The 19,339-nt window shown below is 31.3% G+C and overlaps 3 protein-coding genes across 3 annotated transcripts; 1 reads left to right on the forward strand and 2 right to left on the reverse strand.

Moving 5' to 3' along the window:
• Nucleotides 1–2,803: 2,803 nt before the first annotated feature.
• LOC107614406 (inorganic pyrophosphatase 2) lies at nucleotides 2,804–4,403 on the forward strand. Its single transcript, XM_016316617.3, has 4 exons — nucleotides 2,804–3,129; nucleotides 3,238–3,359; nucleotides 3,564–3,765; nucleotides 3,859–4,403. The coding sequence occupies exons 1-4, from the start codon at nucleotides 2,992–2,994 to the stop codon at nucleotides 4,207–4,209; spliced, it is 813 nt and encodes a 270-aa protein (XP_016172103.1). The 5' UTR covers nucleotides 2,804–2,991; the 3' UTR covers nucleotides 4,210–4,403.
• Nucleotides 4,404–13,844: 9,441 nt separating this feature from the next.
• LOC107610293 (uncharacterized) lies at nucleotides 13,845–14,324 on the reverse strand. Its single transcript, XM_016312360.2, has one exon. It carries the CDS (start codon nucleotides 14,322–14,324, stop codon nucleotides 13,845–13,847), a length of 480 nt encoding a protein of 159 aa, XP_016167846.2.
• Nucleotides 14,325–16,298: 1,974 nt separating this feature from the next.
• LOC107613891 (Thioredoxin superfamily protein) lies at nucleotides 16,299–17,309 on the reverse strand. Its single transcript, XM_016316082.3, has one exon. It carries the CDS (start codon nucleotides 17,156–17,158, stop codon nucleotides 16,463–16,465), a length of 696 nt encoding a protein of 231 aa, XP_016171568.1. The 5' UTR covers nucleotides 17,159–17,309; the 3' UTR covers nucleotides 16,299–16,462.
• Nucleotides 17,310–19,339: the final 2,030 nt, after the last annotated feature.

Here is a 19,339-nt window from a genome sequence, read left to right on the forward strand (position 1 = left end):
TTTTTTTTTATTAAAAAAGAAAAAAGAAGAAGAAAGAAGTCTTGCCATGTTTAAAAGTTAAAATATACCAATTGGGATCACTCATGTCTTACTCTTACCAAAGCGGCAAAGCTCACTATATTAAATAGAAAAGTTTAAACACGAATTGAATTAATATTGAGATAGTTCACCCCATTAATAATTTTGTGATGGAAGTTGAATTAAAGACTAACATAAATTACGTACGAATAATAAGTTGGATTGCATTTGTTTTTAGAAATAAGACATTAAAATAGAAATATAAAAAAATATATATATATATATATATATATATATATATATATATATATTTGATAGATAAAATAAAAATAAAAATATTATATTTAAAGATATTAATTTAGTGTATTTTATGTTATTTTTGAAAAAAAGAATACAAAAATATTAACAAAAGATATAATTTATTTTTTATTTTTTTATTATTTTTATTAATTTTTTATAATTATATTTTTTATTATTATATTTTTTTTCTAAATTTTTTGTATGAAAAAAATAAAAGTAAATTAAACGTTTATAATTTATTTTAATTTATCACTAAATAAAATACAAAAATATTAATTTTTGTATTTCTCTTATCTTATTCTATTTTTAGTGTGATGTCTTATCCTATTTTTAAAACTAAGCAGCTTTGGAGAATGAATTTAAATAAATTAAAATTTTGAATCAGATTAAAATATATATTATAACTTTTAATTTATTTTAGACACAAAAAAAAACTTTAATTCTTTAAGAATAAATTTTAACATTAACTCCAATTTATCAATATATCAACGTGTAATTAATATGGCGTTTTCGGCAAAGTCAAAACATGATCAAACTACAAACCATTCTATATAAATAGGGAGTGGATTTTTTAATTTTTTTTAACTGTTTGATAAAATATGATTTTTTATTATTTAATATTTTTAATATTTTTTATTTTATTTAAAAAATAAAAAATAAAAAATTATACTTTATTAAATATATAATTAAAAAAATTAAGAAAATCCATTTCTATATAAACATAAAATCGACACAAGTGATAATTATTTAGACTATTTAAGCACTATGTTCCGCATTTGACTATTTTTTTATTTATTGAAAAGTAAAGTCGGATGGAATTATTAGAGATTATTAATTGTTAGCTTCGAATATTCGAGAATTATTAAGATTAATAGATTTACTTTTCGTTATGTATAATAATAAAAGTATAAAATTAATTAAAATGTAAACTTTTTATTAAATAATATTAAATTCAAATATTAAAAAATGGGTATCTTTTGATAAAAATATATGTATATTAAAAATTAGTAACTAAATTACCTATTCATATAAAATATATATTAAAATATAAAATATATGTTAAAAATATATAAAACAATATATATATATAAAATAATCATGTTAGATGTATATTAAAATTAGTTATTAAAATCAGTTTATAAAATATAATATATACATATTTAAATATAAAATATATATTAAAAATAAATTAAATTATATATTTATATACAAATATAGACGATTTGGTGGTTGATTTTTTTGTATACACAATATTTTTTATATACAAATATACGATAACAAATTTAATAGTTGATGTTTTGTATACAATAAAATTAGTATCCAAACTTTTTTAACTTAAATCTTCAATCAAGTCATAACGTGTTTTTTCTTCAAACACATGTACATAGTGTTAATTTTTTTTCTTTCGTTGTCATCATCGTTATTGTCTACTTCTTCTTTTATGTGTTTCTTTTTTTAACGTCGTCATTGTCACTACTGCCACTACTATTATTGTTATTGCTGCTGCCGTCATCTTTTTCTTGTTCTTATTCTCTTATATATATTCAATAAAAATTATAAAAATTTTGATACACAGTACACAAAAATTGATGCACATTGCTATATTAATAATTTTTTGTATTATATATAAATATCAATGCTATATTCTTAAATTTATGTTTTATGTACACAATTTTGTTTTGTATAAAAATTTATGTGTTTGATAATAAAATTTTTATGCTTTGTAATAAAATTTATGTGTTGAAAAGGCACAAAAATAAAAAAACTACATGATAGACTAGCATTATTTTTTTTTATTGAATTTGTATTAACTCGATTAAATTTAGTTAAAAAAAATGCTGGTGCATATAGTATTATCATTTTGTATATACCTAACATTTTTTACTTTGTTATCCATATAGGCTATGCAGCTTGTGTTTGAGCCTCTTGAATTTTTATAAATCCAAAAATATAAAGAAAGAAAACTTAATAATACCTTGATTGTTTTGATTTCGAAAGCAATACAATAATGGCAAACTAAATAAAAAACAAGCCGTATAAATTTCGATTTCATATATGAAAAATAACAAAAACAAGGCTAAAGGAGTGGATCACCAAAGAGAGTCCAATACTCCAATTTGAAGTAGGATGATGAACACCACATGCTTAATTAGCAAATTAAAACACCCATACCTAATTATAATAAAAACCAAATCTAAAAATAACTCAAAATGAACCAGACCATACCAGGAATATTAATCATGTAGCTACTAAGTGCGTTATCATAGGTGGCCACATTCATTTCAAAACCCTCGAATATTCCTTTTTTAGTATCATGATTTTGACCTAAACCTAATTAGTAAATTACAATTTCTCTGCCCTCCGATCTTCTTTTATCAACCCAGAGTTTATAAGATGAACGGTTATGATGGGAATTTCATTTTCAAAAAAGGGGTTTGTTATGTAATATTCCTTTGGATTTGGAATCTTCAATTTTATTTTTTTTTTCGAACACCGTTTCATTCATAGGGTTCCCTATAAATACCCAATTTTCTCTTCGTTGTTGAAACCAAGCAAAGAATCGATTTTTACAGCAGTTTTAGACTCCCAACAAATCTGAATTCTCATTTCTCAATTCTCACACACCACCACACTCGAAAACAAGAATCATTCTTCATTGTCATTTCCATTATTATGGCTGGGATTGTTGTTGTTTTGGACTTCGACAAGACCATTATTGAATGTGACAGTGACAATTGGGTTGTTGATGAATTGGGTTTCACTGATCTGTTTAATCAGCTTCTTCCCACCATGCCTTGGAACACTCTCATGGTAAGGTTTCATTTTCTCTGAATTTGTATTGCCACTAAGCTCTGCTTTTTTTCTATAAACTACATTGTTTGCATGGCCTAAAGACTTTAACTTTTTTGGGTTTTATAGGACACCATGATGATGGAGCTTCATGCTAATGGGAAAACCATTGATGAGATTGTGAAGGTTCTGCAGAGAATTCCTATACATCCCAGAGTTGTCCCTGCCATTAAAACCGCCTATGCTATGGGGTATGCTATGTCATATGTCACTAATCTATTTAAACTTTGTAATTAAATACAAAAACTTTTAATTCTAAATTGAGTTTAAGTTTGATGCAAAAAGTAGTAATTTTTTATGATGGGGCATTACTTGATGTGTGAAAATTAAATTCTTCTTAATTTATAAGTTTAGGACACAGCAAAATTTTTAAATTTATTTTTGTAACTTTTCAGGTGTGACTTGAGGATTGTAAGTGATGCAAACACACTTTTTATTGACACTATATTGAAGAACTTAGGAATAAGAGAATGCTTCTCTGAGATCAACACAAACCCTTCCTATATTACTGAAGAGGGAAGGTTAAGAGTTTTGCCTTATCATGACTCCAACAAATCTCACCATGGATGTAGCCTCTGCCCTCCAAACATGTGCAAGGTCTGTTTATATGATACCCCTTTGATATTTAATCAAACCGAAAAAGGTTGAATTTTTTTGGCTAATTCTAATTTACTTTTGTTTGGATTGCAGGGTCTAATCATAGAGAGAATCCAAGATTCAATAACATGTGGTGAAGAGAAGAAGAGGTTCATCTATCTTGGGGATGGAAGTGGGGACTATTGCCCAAGCTTGAGGCTGAAGGAAAAGGACTTTATGATGCCAAGGAAGAACTTCCCAGTTTGGGAGCTGATATGTAAAGATCCTTTGCTTGTTAAGGCCGAAATCCATGAATGGAGTGATGGAGAAGACATGGAACGTATTTTGCTGCATTTGATCAACAAGATCTCTATGGAGGAATTCATTTCAGCTGATTGCAAGAGGCAGAGTTTCTCAGTTTCTTCTCATGAGTCTTTACCTCATGTTCTCCCTGTTAGGCAGTAATAATATTAGTAACTAATAGTAATAGTGAATAATCAATAGCAAATGTAACATAGCTCAAAAGTGTTTATCTTTCTTGCACTTCTAATCAAGCCAACAGTCCCTAATCTAAACGGTTTCAACTGTTGGAAATTGGAATGGCCCTCAAGATAGGGCTCCATAATGTGAATTTGAATGAAATCTAAACTTTAGTTGGCTACTTTGCTCTATTTTGTTACTTCTGCAGCTTTTGGTTCATGCATAAAAAATAAAAAAACACAAACTGATCCTCACTTGGACCCATGCAAACATTTATATTTTAATGCAGCGGTAGTCAAGATTCTGTTCAATGTTCCACCAAAATAAAATTATAAAAATCCAATCTCACTTTCCCTCTCATCATTATATAGGAAAACTTTTAAGTATACCTGTACACTAATGTTTCAATGATTTTTAATAGTTGATTTTAATTATAAAATATATACATAATGTATATAATTAAGATAACGATTAAAATTTATTGAAATACCTATATATATCCATATATATGCATGCCTCATCCGATGTGTCATTATTAATTTGTCATATCTGGTGAACTTGCTTAAGAAATTATTGAATTTGGTAGAGTTGTTGAAAGTTGGTGAGCAATTGAATGAGGTAAAAGGCCATGTGGTTCAATGCAAATGCATAAGTTATAAAGCTTATTTGGGTAGTGTGCCATGCACTAAACCATATTTTTTAGAAAAATTTTCAAGTGTAGTGGTATACCGATATTTAATTAATTTTTAACTGTTGATTTTAATTATAAAAAGTATATATAATATATATAATTAAGATCAACAGTTAAAAATTACTAAAATACTGGTGTACCAGTATACTTAAAAACTTTCCTATTTTTTATCTCTTGCTTTCTCTACCAAATGCAGACGTGCTTGGATCTCACTACTATAAATTCAAAGGAATCAATTTTTCTAGATAGTGTAGTCTAACTCTGATATCATGATCCACATAAATTAATATTTTGCAGCTAGTGCTTGTGTGTTGTGCATTTCATTCTCTAAGCCTTTCTATACTATGTGCTATTTCTTTCTTTTCGTCTTTAGTCAACGAAAAAAATAAGTAAATTACTCGTTTATTTTTGTTATCATACCCGTACGTATAAATTAATCACTGGTTAAAATCCCAATAATCAAGAATTCAATATTTTTTATGGTGACTCCAATATACTTTTTTCTTTTTTGTGTGCTTCAGAAGCTTGACTATGCAAATTTTCCATATACTTAACAACGAGTTTTAGGATAAAAAACTTAAATAAATCAAGGAGTCATCAACATTATACAATAATCTCAAAATAAAAAATATTACGTACATATGGTTATGCATATATCTATATAAATTAAATTGATTTAATTTGAATTACATATTTTAGTACATAATCGAATTAGATTGAATCAAATTAATAAAATTATTGATAAATACTTGAGTTGAATTACCAAAGATTGATATTCGAAATATATCCCATGAGCAGTAAATCGAATCAACTAGATTTGATTTACTATAGTTAATTTGATTTACTACTGAACATGTACAGCCCATATATAGTAAATCGAATTAGCTTAATTCGATTTAATATTGATACAGATTATTAACATTTACTATTTTTAAGTTAATTTAATTAACTTTAAAATATAAATGTCAATAAAAAAATACTGTCTATTTGGATTAAATAAAATATCAAAAAATCAAAACGAATAAGAGTATAAATCAAATTTTTGTGTTTTAGTTCAAATTCCAAAAAATTTACATTTTTATAAACTTATGAATTTAAAACGGAATAATAAATAATTTTTAAAAATTCATTAAAAATCATTCTTTGACTCATTAATATCTAAAGAATCATTATCGGAACTTCTGATACTGAAAAAATAAATATAAAATATAGTCCTCCAAAATAGCATAAGAATTAAAACTTAAATTTTTTTAAAGTCACAAATAATTATACAATATAAAAAAATTAACTATATCTATATAATATATAATTTGAAAAATAATATATTTAAAACAATATCAATATGCATTGTTGGCAGCAGCAATAAAGGCCCTCTCCTCCTCTCCAGGTGCCTTCCCCGGCTGCTTTAAGAAGGATTTGGTTCATGAGATTAAGAGATTTTATAGTTTTGCAAAATTATTAAAGTTTTTGTGATTTTGGTAATTGATCTTAATTATTAAATATAAATATTATTTATACAATAAAATTATTTATTAAAATTAATCATTATATATTTTAATTTATTTTTAATTTATATTTTATATTTAATATGTAAATTATTCTAATAATTAATTTTAATAATTGATTTTTATGTATATTTAACATGTTGATTATTAAAATATATATGATTAAAAATAATAATTAAAATTACTAAAATACTAATATTTGTTGAATACTTTAAAGTTTAAAAGAAGGATTCTATTAAAAAAGAATCTATATTTTTAATACGTTCTCTTTAGAGATTATTAAATTTTAAGTTTTTATATCGCATATTATCTTTCTTATTAAATTATATTATGAGTTTAATTTTTTATGTCCTAACATGATCATTTAATCATATTCATATGTGTATTTAGATACTTTTTTGAATAATAAATTTTAATATTAATTATTTTTATTAATGTAACAAACTAACAATATATAATTAATTTTGTGTTTTTATACATGAAATTAAATTCTTATATTATACATGAAATTAAATTCTTATGTTAATTTTGTGTTTTAAATATAATGCGTTTCTGAAAACATGGTTCCAATGTGCACCACGTTACTACCACAGCCACCGGTATCATAATTAGGCCAAAAAACTAGAATAAACCAAGGGAAGTTGCAAATTACCTAAATGAGCCAAAGTGAAATTCGTTTCTGCAATGAGCCAAACCCTATATTTATATAATTCGAACCGGTGTGGTTCGAACTCCATTCATGAGTAATTCGAACCAGGGTGGTTCGAATTACTAAGAGAGAAATTGATTCAAGTAAATCGAACCAGGGTGGTTCGAATTACAGGGGAGGAAACTGCAGCACATAATTCGAACCAAGCTGGTTCGAATTATATGGGGACACACTGGATGAAGTAATTCGAACCAGGCTGGTTCGAATTACACAAACCAAATTCGAACCAGTCCGGTTCGATTTAGTAGTAGACAGTGCAGTATATATATGGTTCTAAACGTGAGTTGCTCTCATAGAGGGTGTAAGATGGCTAGTGAGGAGAGTTTTGTGGTTTTGGTTCACCACAGAGGATCCATTAAGAGGAAAACTCGCTCCGGTGTGAAGTTTACAGATAAGGATCCTCTCTGTATTGTCGTGAAACCAACGACGAGCTATGATGACCTTGTTAGATCTGTACTGATGAAACTTGGTCTGGAAGGTGCGAAGCGAGTGAAGAAGTTTTTCTATCGCATTCCAATCACTGTCTTGCAGGATACCGTGAAGTATGATTGCTTCACGATTGGTAGTGATGAGGACTTGCAAGTCATGTTTCTATGTCGGAGGCAGTTTCCCGAGGTGAGGACACCAGAGTTGTTGGCAAAGCTGGTTGATGTGGTATCCAGCTCAGGGGGTTCGAACTGGAATGCCACCACTGAAGCAGCGGCAGCCGGTTCGAGTTCCAGGCCTGCCGTTGCTTCTTCGTCCGTCCCTGTGTATGAGCCAGCGGTCCAACCAGTCGCCTCCCCGTCTTTTGCTGTTGATCTGAATGATGGAGTAGGCGACGTGGTAGGATCAGTTGATATTCTGCCGAACGCTTTACAGGGAGTTCCACCGGTTGGCGTCGGAGACGGAGTGTTGGGTGATGTAGAGGAGGACGACGTCGAGCCGGATATGATTGAGGATGACAGCGGCGACGAGGTTGGAGCGACTGAGCCTGCATTGGCGGTCGGTGGTTCTAGTTCTGGCACACAGCAGTATCCACCACATTTTTCCTCTTTGGACCTGGATGCCATGAGGCAAGAGGGTGTTTCAGGGCACTCTGTTGGATTCGGAGCTAGAGATGCTGAAGTGACTGCTGGTTTGACAGAGTTCCAGGTTGGTCAGTAATTTCAGGATAAAGAGGAGGCCATGTTAAGTGTGAAGACTTACAGCATCCGGCGAGGGGTACAGTACAAGGTTGTGGAGTCTGATCATCGCCGTTATGTGGGCAAGTGTTCTGAGTTTGGGAATGGGTGCACATGGTTGATTCGACTGAGTCTGCGGAAGCGCAAGGGCATTTAGGAGGTCAAGCGGTACAATGGACCTCACACTTGTCTTGCGACCTCCATCTCGAGTGACCACAGGAGCTTGGATTATCATGTGATTTCCGCGTTCGTTATGCCAATGGTTAGGGCTGATGCATCCGTCAGCATCAAGGTGCTCCTAAATGCCACGGCAGCACACTTCGGGTTTAGGCCGACTTACAGGAGGGTCTGGATGGCGAAGCAGAAGGCAATTGCCCTCGTATACGGTGACTGGGATGAGTCATACAACGAGCTCCCCAGGTGGGTTTTGGGAGTCCAGTTGACGATGCCCGGTACTGTTGCAATCCTACGGACGAGCCCCGTTCGAGTTAGTGGACAAGTAGACGAGTCTCAAGCTTTTTTCCACAGACTTTTCTGGACGTTTCCACCGCTCATCCATGCATTTCGCCATTGCAAGCCCTTAGTTAGCATTGAAATAGACAAAGATTAGTAGAGTACCTCGAGGCCAATGGCCAGCTGAACGTCTCAAATCCTGCAGGCCTAAACCGAGGAAATCGCCAGAAAATCCATGACTGAAGTAGCTGAAGTGGGCCCGCTAGCTTGATAACATTTCTGTTCGCCACTCGGCACATGCACCGGTACAACCATGCAAGTGCTGCAGAACCCCAACTGTAGGTCCCCATCTCCTCCAGCCTAGCTACAAACGGAAGCCATCTGATGTGAATGCGGTTGCCGGACTTGTCCGCAAAAAGCTGCGTGCCCAACAACATCATGATGTACGCACGGGCATATTGACGCACAGTATCCTCATCAGCTCCCTCCGGGCACTCACCAAAAGTCTCCTAAAACCAGCTGCAGTTGACCGCGTACTTCTGAACCTGGCTAGGAGGAGGTACCACTCCAAGCAACTCCTCGAACCAAACCCAGGCTGAACGGCCACCCTCGATGTATATATGGAACTCTGATAGGCAGCCGCTGACGTAACGCCCGTCCACTGGCAAACCCAGCTGGTATGCCACGTCCTGGAGTGTGATCGTGCACTCTCCGAACGGCATATGAAACGTGTGCGTCTCCGGACGCCATCGCTCGACAAACGCACTGACAAGGGCCTCGTCCAACCGGAACCATCTATCGTTCAGCCTTACAAGATGGTAAAGACCAGCCATCTGTAGGTACGGAACATATCTGTCATCGAGGACCATGCCCTGCTGCCGCCGCATGCTCCTGATGCATCGCTGAGGCTGCGAAAGAAATGAACCGCATTATTAGGACCAACTTAATTACCAGTGACAAAGATAATCAACACGATAATTGATAAAGCATAAAAAATCGTACCAAATATAAGCGCTTAAAATTCCATGAACGAGTACCACTAGGATAAACAACTAACATAAGAAACCAGCATAAACCACGGACATGAAAGATCTAACATTAAACAACCACAACTAAACCGCTAACATAAACCACTAACATAAACCACTAACATAAACCACTAACATAAACCGTTAACTTAAACCACTTACATAAACCACATACATAAACCACTAAGATAAACCACCAACATAAACTGCTAACATAAACCGCTAACATAAACCGCTAACATAAACCACTAACATAAACCACAAACTAAACCACCATCTAAAGCGCATGCAAAACCACTAACATAAACCACCATCTAACCCGCATGCAAAACCACTAACTCACATGTACCGGTAGAACAAAGTTATATCCGTACTAACCTCCTCGTTGATGACTCCAGCTATATGGGCGACTCCGTCCAAGCGATATAACCGTGCCGGATCGTCCCCCATCAGCAGAGTATTCCGTTCAGGTCTTTGTCGGAGAGAATCTGGGTCGTTTTCTCTGAGATTTGGTGGGGTAGGGGAACCTGAGAATGGTTCGAATGAGGCTGATTCGAACTCCTTATATAGCCCAATCACTAGTAATTCGAACCAGGGTGGTTCGAATTACTTGAAGACCCTAACTTACCTATAATTCGAACTAGGGTGGTTCGAATTACATACATTGCTAGTTCGAACCAGCCTGGTTCGATTTACCAACAATCCTTTCTTACTAATTCGAACTGGCCTGGTTCGATTTATTATTCTTAAATGCAGTTCGAACTGGCCTGGTTCGAATTACATTAAAATACCATTTGACTTATTGCTGAATCGATTTTCCTTCTGGCTCATATACATAAATTTAAAGTGATGTTGGCTTATTATGGTGTTTTGCCCTCATAATTAGGACTATCATCCGCTCCCACGCCAACGGTATCATAGCCACAATAATATTACGAATTATTAATACATTTAAAAGGAGGAAACGTGTATGCATTTCATATGTTTATTAATTATTTCTTAATGAAATAGTCTCTTTTGTTTTAATGCCGTTTTCAAACTCTTCATTTTCTGGATCATCAACCTCTTCATATTTTGTAGGAAGAATTTTAAGTGTGTTTGATATATACTGGTATTTTAATTATTTTAATTGTTAATCTCAATTATAAAAAAATATATAATATATATTAATTAATAAAATTGTAAAAAAATAAGAAAAAAAAGATAAATAATTTTTATTATACATTGTTGTTGTATATGTAAAAATAATGCTATCTATTTATACTAATTACTAAATTGATTTAAATTTTAAAATAAAATAAAACAACTAAAATTTTTAGATAATTCTGTTAGAAAAAGATAAACATAACTAACATAAAAAAAATAAGCATAATAATTTTTTTTAAAAAAATAAAATAACAAATAAAAATAATACAAGAATTTAATATTAATTAAAATTAACTGTTAAAAGATTATTCAAACAACAATAGGATACATTTAAAAACTCTTTGTATTTTATATATTACTTTATTGTAAGGTGGGTTACTCATGTTTAATTATAAGCCTACGAAAGTGTTTATTTAATTTCCTTCTATTTTTTAATGCCACATTTAAACACTACAATAATACAGATTATTTTATAGGGTTATATGTATAAAAAAAAATTAAAATTCGTCAAAAAAATAAATTTTAATATTATTTTAACTATGAAAAATATGTTAATAAAAGTTTTGTCAAAAATAGTATTTTTAACATATAAGTAATTGTGAAAAAGTTTAAATCTTATTTTAATAAATATTGGCTGTCAAAAATAATTTGTTAAAAAAAATTGAGAATATATTTTTGTGATATTTATTAACCGTAAAAAATATTATTTATTTTGACACTTACTAACCATAAAAAATTTTTAATAAAAATTTTTAATAAAGAATGAGATGAGATCTTGAAACTTAAGAATAAATTGAGATTTTGAAGATGAAGAATGAGTAGTATGACCCCAATAAATATATTATATGATTGTAATAGAAATATATAATATATGATCTTAGAAGGTGGCCAACGTGAAGTTCATGCACAATTCCCAACAAATCATAAATCATGGAACTTTTATTTCAATATTTTTAGAGATATGATTTATAATATGATATTAGAACTTTTAAATTCAAATATAGATTATCAATATTTTAGGTTATATATGCGAAAAAAGTAATCATTAAATGAGTCATGTATATAAAATATATATTAAAATTTATTATATATTTTAGGTGTTTGTTTTGATACAATGATAAATTTATACGTACTGATATCTAAAAAATGTAAACAAACAATAATATTACATATGGAATTTATTTTTTACATCAACATCTAATTTTTTTTTAAAAATTATATATCATATTACTAATTTTATTAAAATATCTTTATAATTTAATAAAAATAAAAAGATCTTTTTATTTAATTTTTTAAAAAACTTAAATATTCATTTTATATATTAAACAAAAATTATTCTTTTAAATTAATCAAATTATTTAATTTTACAATTTCAAAATTTAAATAATTAAAAAAAAAAAACAAAATCACATTTAACAAAATTATTCATCCCTTTATAAACCCTAATCAATCATTCATACAAAAAAAAAATAAACAAATCTAAAAAATACTAAAAAAATATCACTTGTTCTTTGTTTTCTGGGTTTTACACCCAACCTTCATATCTCTTCTTTCTTTGTTAGTATCTCCCTCTCTTCTCTTCACACTCGTCTCTTCATCTCCAGTAAAAAAGACGAAGAAGCTTCCTCCACGGCGCCCTGCCAAGGTCAGCACTCGCACGCGCCTCACCCGGCGAGGAGAACGTGGACGCGTCAGAGAGCATCGCCGTCTTGTGCGTTCCAGAGAGCGTCGTCGTACGTCTTCTTGGTCCCAAAGAGCGTCGCCGTCTTCGTCATATAAAAATAATAACTAAAAATTTTTTTATTTAATTTTTTATCCATAGAGATTTTGGTTTTCTTAGACAAAGACTTTTGTTAACTTACGAACTTTTTTTTATAAAAATAGTTTAATTTTATAAATTTTTTGTGTCATGCATAATCTATACTGTCAGAACAAAATGGACTGTAATTTTAAAAAATTTATATTCCCGTAATATTATTACGGGTAAAAATACTAGTATAAAATAAATATTAAAATTGAGTTAAACAATAAAAGTAAATTAAACAACATATATTTATACATAAATATATAATAATTAATTTAATAACTAAATTTTTATATGTATATAGTATTTTTGGACAAATTATAACATTAATTTATAATATTATTAAGTTAATCCAACATGTGCATACCACGATATATCTATTATAAGATAGACTCTAAGTAATTCTATCGCAGTCTGCATTATATTCATATTTTTGAAGTTCTAATAATTCATTTTAAATTCATTTATAGAGTTCCTTAACAAAAAATGAGCTATAAAAAGAAAAATAATAATAAATTGAGGATTGAGTGTTGCAGGTGCAAGCAATTAACCTGTATCTATTATTGAGATGGACATTATATATGTTAAGGCTTAGAGAATGGATGAACTATCATGCTTAGAAGCACGGAATGGACATTATATATTGTTGTATTGAAAAGATAAATTATTATTATTCTCTGGTGATAAAACAACACACTTAGAAGTTGGAAGATAGAGAAATATGAATAACAGACCAGAATCCGGTTGGGGGATTGAGGGTGTAATTATAATAATAAATTAAATAAAAAATATAATTAATTAAAAAATTAAAATAATAAAATATTGGATTTAAAGACTGAATCAAGAACAGTATTTAAAGAATGATTTTTTTCGAGGGTAGTATCGAAGGTGGTGAGATAACACTCGCAAGTGAAATCCCAACTATTTCCACAGCCGTAACAGAACAAGTGTCCACACCTGCAACGGACTTGATTGCACGTGAAACGTTTTTTCTCAACAAAGAACCTGCAGTTTGGACACCTCTGCCACTGGTTCCTGGCCGTTACCTCCATTACTACTCTATATTCATTATCTGTCCTCCCAAATTCCTCGCACGTGCTCCCATGATGCCAAACTGCCTCTCACGTGACGCAGATCTGCCTATAACAGCTAGGGCATTCTGATTCCGTCGGTGAATCATCGTCGACGATCATAAGGGCAGAGCAGTCCTTGAAGGGGCAATACATGAATCTCTCGCTCTCGTTCTCAACAACAGCAGCTTCACACAACAACTTATCCCACCGATCAAAAACCATCTTTGGCAGAACCTCGTGGCAACCGTCGAGTTCCAAGAAACCACCACATCGGGGTACCGGACACCGGATATTAGTCACGTTGTCGTCAAGTTTAGAACCAACGTACTTCACCACGCAATCTGTACAATATGAGTGGCTGCAACCAGTCATAGAGAAATTTTCTGTTTCGATTTTAGTGTCAATGCAGATTTCGCATATGAACGAGGAAATCGAGGATGACTCGCCTCTCCCCTCCTCTTTGTTGATCTTCCTTTGTTTTGTGGCGACGACGCTCTTTCCATGATTTTCTCCGTAGTTAAAATTCATGTGTGACGATGATAATAGTAATGGTGACGGCCAAAGAGAGTAGTACTGCCTCAAGAAAAACTTTTTGATCGTCCTCATATTTTTCAGAAATTTTTAGAGTTTGAAGACGAAGGAGAAGGAGAGGGAGTGGTTGTTGGTTTTGTGGGATATTTATTCAAGATAAATCAAGAATTAAGAATTAAAAATTAAATATAAAAGATAAAAGATAGAATCATGTTGGTTAGTTAATGCTTAATCAACCCTCAATGTAATACTTCTTCAACAAATAAGTGACTAATAAATTTAAATTTTAAAATATGATTTCTTAATTTAATTTATCTTTTAAAATATCGTAAGATATTCGTTTATTCTCACATTTCTTTTTCTAAGAAAGTATATCCCAGAAAACTAGGAAGTAAACGGATTTTATGAATCCTTTCTATGTCAACTTACTCTTATAGTTTAAAAGTTTAATTATATTTATTTTCTTAGTCACCTTTTTCATTAGCATTCTTTTTTTTTGTTCGTTCCCTATTTTTATTATTATCTTTTTTCGTTTCTCATTCCAACTTTTCATATGCTGTCCTTTTTTTTTTTTTAATTTTCGTTATCGCATTTCTTTGTTTTGCATTCACCATTTTTCGAAATAATTATTAAACTATTCTTTTATCTTAATCCAGGACGACAATAAAAAAGTTTTGTGACCCACAAATTCAACGCAACAGAATATATAAATTCAGTTTTAATTTTTAGTTTTATTATCTTTTCTTATCTTTATGTTATCTTTTTATCTTATCTTTCGTAGGAGTTTTACTTTCATACTTTTCAATTCAATCACTCAACCATCAATAAAATTTTTTTTATCTTTTCTTTTATTTTCTTATTCTTTCACAGTTTTATCAATAATTTCACATACATTTTTTATACGTATATAACTCTTTTTTAATCTTTCATCAAGCTTACTTTTTTAACCATTGCTTTCTTTGTATTCTTGTTTTTGTGTTTCAAACTTAATGTCATCAGTTAGGAGATTTTAGTGAGGATATAGAATATTTATATATTCGAGTATGATGTGTGTGGATAAAAGAAATTCAAGTGGATTAATGGACTCTTATACACACATCCATCATCCATGGGATCAAATGCGTCTAAAGCAAAAAAGCTGGAGAATTAATTTATCTAAGAACTCAGAAGTCAGAACAGTCATTCTCAAATCTCAATAATTTTTAAAAAGAATAAATTCTGTTTTGGGTCAGCATACTGGGCCAACAACCTGGCCCAGATCCCAATACAGAAGTTCCATACCCAACCCGTCCCGGTTTCAAATACAGATTATTTGGAAACCAACTTAAATGTTTTTGGCATAAAATGTATACTCTTTAGTAATATGGAAGACAGAAAAAAGTCATATGGTAAAAAAACCTTGTCTTTTGTATTGCTAAAGAAAATCCTCCAAAGCCCAACAGCTTAAGCTTTAAAGGAGTTGAGCCTCTTTATTTAATATAGACTACTGTTCCGTAGATTACTTAAAACGGCGATTCGAACGAGGTTTTGACCAAAAAAAAAAAAAAACCTCCGATCCTTAAGTTAAAGTTTTTGTTGAAATCTCTCTTCGAAATAAACGAGAGATATCTTACTACACTTCTATGAGAAACATCCATTTATGTCAATAACAAGTAACTACATTTTAAATACGGTGAAAATATTTATACTTGTTAAAAAATATTTATCTGAAGCATCTTTTAAATTCGTTCTTTAATGTATGCTTGTATTGTCATAATTTAACAGTTTAGTAGTAAATTAACAACTTTACTAGTCTTGATAACTTAAGTAACCGTCTAGTTTTTTCATTTACTCGTTCTTGTTAGAACATATAACGGGATAACCAAAGTTTCATCACATAAAACGCTATCGGCCAAACCCATCTCCGGAGTCCCCACAGCGAATTTGGGGTAACACTGTTCATTAAACGCATTCAAAATTACTAGCCAAAAATTGCGAAATTTTTCTGGTAGGGTTTCAATTCACATTATTATTATCGAAAAGCCTTCATCCTAAGATACAGGAAGAACTCACATCGTGAAAAGAAAAGAAAAAAAAAACTCGTAAACAGCGGAATACCTCGGTTATGTCGAAAATTCCAGAAAAAGAAGACAAATTCAAAGCAATTTGAGCAAATCATCAGCGCCACTGAAAGTGAAGGCACCACCTTCTTCCAAATTGAAGACCTTAACGACACCGTCTTCCGCCAAGAGCGCGTACCTCCTTGACCTAACACCAAGCCCAACGGGCTTATCGCTCAGATCCAACTCGGACCCAATGGCCTTCGTGAACGTTCCGTTACCGTCAGAAAGTAACAAAACCTCGTCGTTGACTTTCAGGTCCTTCTTCCACGCCTTCATCACGAATGCGTCGTTGACCGAGATACACGCGATTGTGTCCACGCCTTTGGCCTTCAGCTCCGCTGACTTCTCCACGAATCCCGGAACGTGCTTCTGCGAGCAGGTTGGTGTGAAGGCTCCCGGGACGGCGAAGAGGATGGCCTTTTTGCCCTTCGTTAGGTCGGAAATGGTGGTGGTTTGAACCTCGCCGGCGTCGTCTAGGTAGGAGAAGGTCGCTTCCGGGAGCTTGTCGCCGACGGCAATAGTGGCAGAGATTGTGGTGGATTTGGTGGCGTAGGATGGGGTGCGGAAGGTGCAGGGTTTGAAGGGTTTGGAGTGGTTGAATTTTAGGGAGAAAGGGGAAAGGGGGAGTTTAGAAGAGAGGGATTTGGGTGGAAAGAGGGCGGCGGAGGTGAGAGAGTGGGTAGTGGTGGGAGAGGTGAGGAGCCTGGAGAAGGTGAGAGATGCGGCCATTGAAGAAGGAGGAGGAGCTAGGTGGCACTAAGAAAACGGAAGTGTAATGTGTTAGTGTTAGGTTTTTGTGTTGTGTAGTGTGAAAAGGTAGGTAGGGAAGAGGTTATGAGAGTGAGTTTGTTGGGTGAATGAATGGTTATGGTAGGGATTGGCTTGGTTTGTGACTTTGTGGTGTGGTGTGCAATTGTGAATTGTTACTCTGTCTTTTTTGGGTTTGGGCCTAGTTTGGGTTTCATTACGGTTGGCCTCGGTATAGTTTGGATTTGGGCCTTTTTGGGTTTTGAGGGTTTGCGTATTGCCTGTGCGGAAAGAGAGTTCTATGTCAGGATAATAGTTAAATTAATTTTTAAAAAATGACTTATTTTTTAAATTCGTTTTTTAATAGTTTTTGTCCATGATTAATGACATAGCGGTGAAAATATTTATACTTGTTCAAAAATATTTATCAGAAGCATCTTTTAAACAAAGAATAAATGACTATTTATATCTATCACAAATAAAAATGCTGACATTTGTATCTATAATAGTCTTAAACTAAAGTTATACATAGATACCTTCTATATGACAAAAGTGTCTTGACTTGAATTTGAGCTTAGTTCGTGAAAATCCGATCCTACGTAGCTCTGCCTACTTTATCTTCAACCCCTCTCTCTTACTCACTCTCTCTCTTTCTCTTCAACCCCACTCTAAGCCTTTCTATACTATGTGCTATTTCTTTCTTTTTCGTCCTTTTTTTTTTTGGTACTTTTTCTTTTTCGTCTTTAGTCAACGAAAAATTAATCACTTGTTAAAATCCCAATCCCAAAATCGATATTTTTTTTATGGTGAGCCCAATATACTTTCTTTATTGTGTGTTCAGAAGCTTTACTATAGTGGAATGACAAGTCCAATTTATAAAATTAGTTAGAAGCTGATGAACTATGAAAGTAAGTAAGAGAAGCAAAGGGAAAAGTTATATTAAACCCAAAAAAAAAAAAAAAAAGGATATATATAATCTGACAAGATTTGATGTATGTTGTTGGGTTTGCAGTTTGTAAAGGCTAAAGAAGAGACTTCATGGGACAAGTAGTCTTGCACAATTATTTCATTGCCATGCATGGTTCGTTCTTTTCACTTTTTTCTTTGTATCATTAAGCTATCAGAATCTGACAAGCACAAAGCAATTTCAATATGCATTGTTGGTAGCAGCAATAAAGGCCCTCTTCTCCTCTCCAAGTGCCCTTCCCCAGCAGCTTTAAAAGAAGGATTTGGTTCAAGAGATTTTATAGTTTTGCAAGCATTCCTAAGTATTCCAAAAATATTAGTGTTTTTGTGATTTTGGTAATTGATCTTAATTATTAAATAAAAATATTATTTATACAGTAAAATTATTTATTAAAGTTAGTCTATATATATATATAATTTAATTTATTTTTAATATATATTTTGTATCTTAATATGTATTTTATTTTAATAATTAATTTTGATGTATACTTAGCATGTTGATTATTAAAATATATATGACTAAAATTAATAATTAAGACTACCAAAATACTAATATTTGTCGAATACTTGGAAGTTTAAAAAAAGAATTCGGTTTAAATAAAGAGAATTTATATTTTTATATCTAATACGTTCTCTTTAGATAGATTATTAAGTGTTAAGGTTTTATATTGTATACTATCTTTCTTATTAAATTATATTATGAATTTAATTTTTGATGTACTAACATGATCATTTAACCATATTCACATGTGTATTTAGATACTTTTTTGAATAATAAATTTTAATATTAATTATTTTTATTAATGTAACAATATATAATTAATTTTGTGTTTTCATACATGAAATTAAATTCTTATATTATATATCTAATAATTACTAAGTAATTTCTCTCTACCGAAAAAGTATGGGAATATATCTGACTTTGAGTAAATAATCAAATTCATTCTTAAAAGATCATTTGTTTTATAAAGTTGGTCTTTAAAAAAATTTTTTAATCAAATTCGTTCTTTAAATATTTTAAATTAATCATGTTAATCATTTTGTCACTTTCTTTGTTAATGGCTTCAAAGTTTGTTGATATTACATGTTAAGTGATAATACAACATATACTAGTAGAAGTTGGAATTGACTACGAAATATGAAATTAGATCAAATAAAAATCTAATTGAGAGGACTTCGAGGCATTGAAATCCTTTA

Source organism: Arachis ipaensis, chromosome B8 (genome assembly GCF_059453495.1).
Source record: "Arachis ipaensis isolate K30076 ecotype BB chromosome B8, ASM5945349v1, whole genome shotgun sequence".
Lineage (NCBI taxonomy): Eukaryota > Viridiplantae > Streptophyta > Magnoliopsida > Fabales > Fabaceae > Arachis > Arachis ipaensis.

Excerpts from the sequence above, each read along its gene's own strand:
- LOC107613891 (XM_016316082.3), bottom strand. The coding sequence starts at position 17,158 with ATGGCCGCATCTCTCACCTTCTCCAGGCTCCTCACCTCTCCCACCACT.
- LOC107614406 (XM_016316617.3), top strand. The coding sequence starts at position 2,992 with ATGGCTGGGATTGTTGTTGTTTTGGACTTCGACAAGACCATTATTGAA. Across the intron at positions 3,360-3,563 it reads AAAACCGCCTATGCTATGGG|GTGTGACTTGAGGATTGTAA; the intron begins GTATGCTATGTC and ends GTAACTTTTCAG. Across the intron at positions 3,766-3,858 it reads GCCCTCCAAACATGTGCAAG|GGTCTAATCATAGAGAGAAT; the intron begins GTCTGTTTATAT and ends TTTGGATTGCAG.
- LOC107610293 (XM_016312360.2), bottom strand. The coding sequence starts at position 14,324 with ATGAATTTTAACTACGGAGAAAATCATGGAAAGAGCGTCGTCGCCACA.